A 9,090-nucleotide genomic window follows, 5' to 3' on the forward strand; every position below is an offset into this window, starting at 1 on the left:
CACCGTATCTTCAGGACCGTGGACAGCTCTCACGTGAATTTAATTTACTATTCAAACAGATTGTGCTTCATCCTGCGGCATCACTGCAATCTCGCAATTGCTTCTAATCAACGCGCTTATGCGTGGGAAACTGTCAAGCGGAGTTATTGTGAAAACATAGCATACATATGTTGATTCTAAAACTATCTGGGGGTTTATTTTCTGGGAGAAAACTGGTTGAAAATGAGCCTGAAATTTTATTGTTTTATAAATTATACTGCAATTCCAAGTCTCGAAGTGCATCGACAATTATGCAAATAATATAGGTCATATGAGTTGTCAATATGCACGTCGATTTGCATATAAGCCACAGCAAAAGATAACTGTGAACTACCGTGATCGATCAGAAAACCAGTTCGTTCATTTAAAAAAAAAACAATTTTATTGTTCAATATAAAATGCGCGTGCATTTTGTCAGAAAAACAACTGCTTAAACAATTCCAGTTTACAAGTTTGATGCAGGAGCCTCACAAACTGAGCTCGCCTCTCATATAGTTCATCTTGAGTATTAAATCTGAAATGAAGGCATCATCGTTTGAGGCACCGCTGGTTTAACACAGAACAAACACAAAATATGACAAATAAATACACGGAAACGACTTAAAAACATTCAGTAGGACAGTACAAAATAGAATAGACTTAAATAGTTCACAACTTTGAGTTCACTTGTTTTCATGGTGCATATTAAAGGTTCTGAACGATTCTTAAAAATGCAGTCGAATGAAATGTATCTTGCACAATGTCTCTTTCAAGTCACGAGTGCTGTAGAAAGTGCCGAAGTTCCCCCATCACAAAGTACCCAATGTTACGACAACAAATAGTCAATTTTGAACGGGTGATATCCCGCGGTTGCAGGCGCGGGCACCGCCGCGCTCGTATGCGGGATTGAGAGGCACTCAGGCGGCAGCTGGAATGCGAAAAAGTCGCGCTGTCGGCGGCTCATGGAAGGGTCCTCCAGGGCACCATAGGATCGAAGCATGACATACGGCAGCACAGTGTCCACTCCCCCCGGCCAGGTGTCAGGGCTGAGCACGGGGCGGTCCTCCCTTCTGAAGGGTCGACTGAGGATGCTCTCAATGGCGAAAGAACTGGTGAACTTTCCGCTCGAAGGAGGCGTAGCGATGGAGTCATTGCTGTCCAATGCGTGGGTTTGCACCGGCCCCTCTGGCTCCCTGCCGGTTTTTTTACTAATGCGCTTTCTCCTTCTGCGAAACACTCCGTCCGCGAAGGTGTACTCGCTGTGCGGGTTCAGCATCCAGTAATTGTCCTTTCCCCACGGTCTCGAAGGATCCCTTAAGACCTTGAGAAAGCAGTCGTTTAGAGACAGATTATGGCGCACTGAGTTCCTCCAGCCGGTGTAGCTGCCTCTAAAAAACGGGAACTTCTTCATGAGGTAGTCGTTGATTTCGGCTAGAGTGAGTCGGCCGGAGTTGGAGTCTCGGATGGCCATGGCGATAAGTGCGATGTAAGAGTATGGAGGTTTGGGTCTCCGAGTGTAGGGTTTGCCTTTGGTGTCGGCGACAGGTGCCGGACTGTGCGCCACGCAGTCTCCATCCGAGCCCAGCTCCTCCTCTGCGGACACCGGCGATGGGATGCTCCCCTCAGCATCGCTGCACAGCTCCGCAGGCTTGGAGTCGTAGTGACTCCCGCAGAAAACCTCCAGTTTCATTGGCAGAGCTTCAGAAAGTTCGAAGAGTGACAGGGCGGTGTAGCTACCTGTTGCAGATGATGAGTGCATTGACATCCCGAGCGGCTGTCGGCAGGCTAATATAGGCGCTCACCTCCGGGGAAAGCCTACAGGGGCGGGGCCTGTCTTTAAGTCTTAAAATCAAGTCACAAAAACACCGGGATCATGCACACCCTGTTTTGAAATAATAAAGCGGTCGCGCGTATATGGACAAACATCTGAGATCTGAGATGATGATGATGAATGGGTTTGTTGATTGCAGACGGGTTTCGTCACAGTGTGTTTGTTGGTTCACCTGCGCGCTTGCTCACCTTTGCTCGCAGAAGAATTTCACCTGAGGAAAGCAGGTGGCGTGCGTTTATCAGACAACACACCTGCGATGAGCGAAACCTCCGCTGCTGATGCTCTACACTGTAAAAATATCTGTTAATCAACATTTGTGTGATTCACAAGTGTTTATTTGCGGTGGTGAATTGTATTATGGGATGTTGATCTCTGCTCTGTCCTCTTCTGATGTTGAAAATTCAACTCTACTGTTTACCAAAGTGACTTTTATTGTTATTTTAGCAGTTTAAAATATTATAATGCATAAAAAGTAATATAGAGAGAAATAAGTGTGTAAAATAACTGACTAGCAGTTTATTACAAGGTTTGTGTATAATATGCAACACCAACTATACTCAATATATCACTTTAAACTACACTGTATAATTACAAAAGTCTAGACAACAAATAATTTATATTTCTTTAACTCATTTTAATAAGTTAATCTGGTTTCAAGGTTTTTTTAGGTTTTACAAAGTTTGACTTTTTAAATTATACTGTATTTTTAGTCAAATTGATTAATATAAGTTGAGATAAACTTGAAAAGTTCATTTGATTCAACTAAAACTAAAAATTTAAGGCAGCAAAAATGTATTTTACAGTCTGTAATGTTTCTTAAGTTTCTAAAAATTCTAATATTTTATATTAATATTTATTAGTAGCCGATAGGCTAATCGTAATATAGATGTTGTAGATGACTTAAATTTAATGTTCAAATAAATTACTGTACAGTGTTGTTGTTGCAAAGTAAATTCATCCATTCACTCGTTTTCTTTTCAGCTTAGTCCCTTTATTAATCAGGGGATGCCACAGCGGAATGAACCGACAACTTATTCAGCAAATGTTTTACGAAGCGGATGCCCTTCCAGCCGCCACCCAACACTGGGAAACACCCATACACTCTTGCATTTACACACAATTTAGCTTATTCAATTCCTCTACAGCGCATGTGTTTGGACTGTGGAGGAAACCTGAGCACCCGGAGGAAATCGCACGCCAACATGGGGAGAACATGCAAACTCCACACAGAAACACCAACTGACTCAGCCAGGGCTCGAATGGGCTCAAACTAGCAACCTTCTTGCTGTGAAGGTCTTGCTGTGATTGTGCTACCCACTGTGCCACTGTGACACCCCACAAAGTAAATGATACACTGTAAAAAGCAATTATTTTATTTTTAAAAAAGTGAGTAAATGTTAAAAGCAACAAGTTTTAACTTGTAACTGTTAAGTTGACCTAATTTTATATAGTTAATTTACTTAATAATTTTAAAGCAACAGATTTACTCACTTTATTAAGTCAACTAATCGCTTTAAAGACAACAAGTTTACTCACTTTATTAAGTAAAGCCAACTAATCACTTTGAAAGCAATGAGTTTACTCACTTTTTTAACTAATTGTATTTTTTATGTGCATGACGTGACATATGTTTCTGTACTTTATTTAATTAAATGTAACTAAATGTCTATGCTAAGTCTTTTATTAGAATATGCATATTGAAAATTCTTATTAACCATGTCACTTTTTAAAAGTTTTTCAAGATTAAAAGTTGCTGGATGAAGGATCAAGCTCCCGTAATGCAATTCAAAAGCATAAATAAACATGGAAAAACTAAATCATGAATCACAAAACACAGAAAAGTGCTCATTTGTGGACATTTTTTACTGTGTACATGTGTCCTCATGATTTGTGATCTTTTCTGCTGCACATAATAATAAGTGGCAACATATTTTCACAACATTGTGTGCATGTCGGTTGAGTTGTGTAAATCGCATTGCTCAGTCATTAACCACAGTATATTACATTTGTTGATGACACTCTAAAGAATGCTGGGTGGTATTAACCCAAGGTTTAGTCAAATATGGACATATATGCCACTTAAATTGAATTTAAACATTGACCCACTATTGGGTTTGTCAATATTTGACCCAATGTTGGATTAAAACAAACCAGTATTTGCTCTACAGTGCATGCTTAACCTAAAACAACAAGAGTCCTATCGCATTACTAGTTGGTTATGCAATAAAAATCATGTCATATGCTAATTAATTCTGGGTTCTTTTAACCCAATATTAGGTAAATGTGGATAAAACCATATCAGTTGCTGAAAAAAATGATTCAAAGATGATTCCTTGGATTTTCTCATTTTTCTTTATGTTAGGTGGTTGTAAACAATTTAATTGTGTTGAATTTAAACAAACAAATTAAGTTGAACTTTATTAAATTTAATTTGTTTGTTTAAATTCAACACAAATAAATTGTTTGCAACAGTTTTGCATGCAACACTTTTCTGTGTAGGTTAAAATGTCACATAAAAAATGTCCAAATTGAACCCAGAAGCATTTTCTTAAGTATGAAATAAAAAATGGGCATATTTTGGCTTTTCTTTAAGAAGTACAAATCAAACGACTCTTTCTGTTATGCAAGCAAGCTGATTGTTTGTAAATGATGCTGGGAAAATGTAGAATGTAAGCATGTAATAGTATCATGTTTGCCAGGTTAACTTATACAAAATACTGGGTTGTATTAACCCAGCACTGGGTCAAATATAGACAAACATTGTGTTTTTTTATTATTACTATTTTTATTAAATGCAATTACACTGTACAAAGTGCAGGGTTCCACACAATTCACTCATATTGTACCAACACAAATTAAGTTAACTTAACACTTTTAACAAATTTATGTGGATTAAACATAAACAAATTAAGTTGTCCAATGAAATCTCAAGAATTGTGCTGTTTCAGCTCATTTTAATTAAGTAGTTTGAACAAGTAAACAAATGTTTGTTTTTTGAGTGTACATTTTAACTCAAGTTCATTGTGCATTGAACTAACATTGGGTTGAAACAAACCAGCTTTTATTTATTTATTCATTCATTCACTTTCTTTTCGGCTTAGTCCCCTCATTAATCAGGCGTTGCCACAACGGAATGAACCGCCAACTCATCCAGCATACACTGTAAAAAGTGCAGGGTTCCACACAATTCATTCATGTAGTCCCAACACAAATTAAGTTAGCTTAACACTTTAAGCAAACTTATGTGGAGTGAACATAAAATAATTAAGTTGTCCCAATGAAATCTCAAGAATTGTGTTGTTTCAACTCAATTTAAATAAGTAGTTTTAACGAGCAAGAACAAAATATTTATTTGCGTGTGTTTAACACAGCGGATACACATATTTAATTAAATGCATTAAATGCATTAATTAAATGCTTTTTTGAGATTTCAAAGAATTAGGGCTGAAAGAATCCCACTCGCTCTCCTTCGGCTTTGTCCCTGGTTTATCCTACCACAGAGGAATGGACCAGCAATTACTGAAAGAAGCTGTAAATCCCATATCTTGCCAGTCAACTTTATCTATTTCACTTGACATTCAGAGACTCTAAAATTGAATAATATTATTTAATATAACAAAGTTATTGTGCAGTAAATGTCCAAAAAATATCTCTTTGCTATTAAGTTTTTATCTGATTGGAAGTTTTTTTTTTTATCTGAGAAATCCAAACTAAATATGTGCCTGTTGTACGGCTCGTGTCACTGCGACTACAGTAAATGTCGTAGCATCAGTGGCTTCTCCTGCATTCCTGCATTCTTAGACATGTAGGAAGGAGAAAGTCAAGTTTTACTCTCATAGCTGTGACTGAAAAGATGGGAACATTTTAGGGAACAAAACTAGAACAAAGACACTCGATGTAAACATTTCAAAAATAGAAATAATAAAAATCGTAGTAGTGGTAGTACAGGGGTCACCAAACTTGTTTCTGGAGGGCCGGTGTGCTGCAGATTTTAGCTCCAACTCTAATCAAACACACCTGAACAAGCTAATCAAGCACTTAGGTATACAGGTCCCACTTTATATTTAGTGGCCTTAACTAATATGTACTTACCAAGGAATTAATAGTTTACTATAATGTACTTATTGTGTAAATACATGTATTTTTATGCTTGATTAAATACATGTATGTAATTACATCTGTAATTAACTTCTGTAACTACATTTGTAAATATACCGTTTACCATCCCATACACCTTAACCCACCCTTAAACCTACCCATGCCAACAAACCTATCCATAACCCAACCTCTATCCCAACTCAAGAGCACCACAAGTGTTCTCAAATACATTATAAACACAGTAAGTACATTGTATTTATTTTTTTATGCAAGTACATAGTAATTAAGAACACTTAATGTAAAGTGGGACTGGTATACTTGAAACACCCAGGCAGGTGTGTTGAGGCAAGTTGGAGCTAAACCCTGTAGGGCACCGGACCTCCAGGACCGAGATTGGTGACCCCTGTAGAAGCATCTTAATTTTCATTATATATATATATATATATATATATATATATATATATATATATATATATATATTAATGATTAAATATTTTATGTCATATTAATAAATGTATATTACATGTATATTATGTTAAATGTATTTTACATGTATGTTCTGGTCATTATATATATATATATATATATATATATATATATATATATATATATATATATATATATATATATATATATATAAACATAGTGTTAGTAGTTAAACTAATCTTAATTATTATTTTGTGTATATTTAGTTTTTCTTGATTTTTGTATTCTTTTTTTCCACTTGATTTGTTGATTGGTTAATTAGGGGCTGCACGGTAACTCAGCGGTTAGCACTGTGGCCTGACAGTAAGAAGGTTGCTGGTTCGAATCCCGGCTGGGTCAGTTGGCATTTCTGTGTGGAGTTTGCATGTTCTCCCCATGTTGGCGTGGCGTCCTCCCAACACAATCTCACGGCAATTCGTAACTTTTTGATTTAGTGGCTAATTCGTACGAATTCGTACGATCTAATTCGTACATTTTAGTACAATTTGCTCCTCCCCCAATGACGGTTGGGTTTAGGGGTGGGGTTAGGTGCCACGCCTCCTTTTTAAAAGCGTACAATTGCTTACGACTGAACTCCATCACAGTCCAAACACATGCGCTATAGAGGAACTGAATAAGCTAAATTGTGAGTGTATGGGTGTTTCCCAGTACTGGGTTGCAGCTGGAAGGGCATCAGCTGCATAAAACATGCTGGATTAGTTGGCGGTTCATTCTGTTGTGGTGACCCCTGAAAAATAAGCAACTAAACCAAAGCAAAGTGAATGAATGATTAATTAGGGTTATTATTGAGTGTGATGTGTCTGAAGACATATCTCTTCTATTGATTGTGTGACTTGATGAAAGGTGAAATTGTATTTTTGAGCAAAATTGGAAGTGTACTAATTTAGTTTACTTATATTTTCAAGTTGCTGATCAGACACGTTAATTTAGATGTCAAAGATGACGTTATTTGTTGTACTACTGATTTTTTTTTTTTTTGCTCCAAAGGATTTTGAATGCATTATAGAGATTAATATGTTGTTTTCTTCCAATAATACAGCGCTGTTTCTGAATCTGATGCCTGAAATAGACCACCAGCATCAATTTAAGATCCGCCAGTAGACTAATATTTGATTCCATCACCTGACCAGACAGTCTGAACCGTAATATTCAGATAGCACAAATCTGACATCAATGTTTGAGCAGATGAAGCAGTGTGTTTCCGCTTCCCCACTGTGGGTAACCGCAATAACTATGATAATCACACTCACAGCGCCTTATTACAAGCCAATAGTGTATTGTTGGATAGCCATGAGACTGCGAAAACAATTAGCGGGTGTGGCAGATAAAGACGCATGCATGCATACAGTCCCTCGCTAATTAAAACAGATAATCAGCCATAATAAGTTGCCTTATGAATAGTATTTACAGCTCAGCTCACATTTCAAAAGCCAAGATTGGCCTATTTAGTGACTCAAATGCATGATTTCAAGGATCATTTCAAGGTTCACTCATTTCTGAACAGCTCTGTTGTGGAGTTAATTAAATCAGACAAGTGTAATTATTGTCATATGAAGATCACAACACGCCAAGCATAAAATGCAGTGCTTGTTTTTAATGAACATGAGTATGAAATCAGGACATTTTCCAAACGTGTGTAAGAAACCCGCACCACCTGGACTTCTCTACTATTTAATGCACTGTAAGGAGCATATTTGGATCTTGTGCTGTTATTTCTGTTACTCGAATGCAGTTCATTAGGACTTGGCCAAACTCGTGATGTGAGAGTTATTTTTCTTCATGGGTATTCCTCTACGAAGGCCTGGCCCAGACCTGCTTACTCCACACTAGCCTAGGCAAATAAATACGGCACATACTGTGGTCTGCAGCGCTGCGTTATACGCAGGGCAGGTTCAGCTGAAAATGATGATGGACCGGTGGAGTTATAGGCATGTGCACCCTCTAATTTCCCCCTCCTGTGTTTATATGTGGCTCTCCAGAATGAAATTGTTTCCAGTAATCTGGAGCGCACAACTAACAGGCCCAGGCATAAACAGTGCTGAACAATGCAGATGGAGAAACTGATCTGGTCTTCAGCTCATTGTTCTTGCTAAAATTCTGTGATCCTCAGAAATCCGTGTCTTACTATCTGAATCATCAGATTGTCCGTCAAAATTGGGATATCACTAAAGAAAATCGACCCAGGCTCATTGGAAATGCGTGGCTCGAGCTGCATTTTTTATGAAATGTAAAATACGTTGCTCTGGGTTCGTTTAGATGCACGTTACAGATGACAAATCCAGTCGAGATGCTGTGTACATTTTTGCAAAAATGAAATACAAATAATAGAGAGCACTGCAAATGTTTTGGTGCATTTGAAATGCTATACCAAGGGTTAGTTTCATTGTATGTTTCAGATAAAAAATCTACTAGAAGACATTAGCAAAATTTAAGCAAAATGTAAAATACGTTGCTCAGAGATCATTTCATTGTACGTTTCAGATGACAAATCCACTAGAGGGCGCTGTCTACAATTTTCCCAAAATTAAACATGTTCCTTAGGGTTAGTTTCATTGCATCTTTCAGATAAAAAAAAATCCACTAGAGGGCGCTGTGTACATTGTTGTGAAAATGAAATGCTATGCTTAGAGTTAGTTTCTTTGGATGTTTCAGTTGAC

At 37.5% G+C, this 9,090-nt stretch overlaps 1 protein-coding gene across 1 annotated transcript; it reads right to left on the reverse strand.

The window, feature by feature from the left end:
• Window positions 1-398: 398 nt before the first annotated feature.
• foxq1a (forkhead box Q1a) lies at window positions 399-1,792 on the reverse strand. Its single transcript, NM_001243344.1, is given in 1 exon segment — window positions 399-1,792. A coding segment is annotated over 1 exon segment (939 nt). The 5' UTR covers window positions 1,784-1,792; the 3' UTR covers window positions 399-844.
• Window positions 1,793-9,090: the final 7,298 nt, after the last annotated feature.

Source organism: Danio rerio, chromosome 2, assembly GCF_052040795.2.
Source record: "Danio rerio strain M-AB ecotype USA chromosome 2, GRCz13ab, whole genome shotgun sequence".
NCBI classification, from domain to species: Eukaryota; Metazoa; Chordata; class Actinopteri; order Cypriniformes; family Danionidae; genus Danio; species Danio rerio.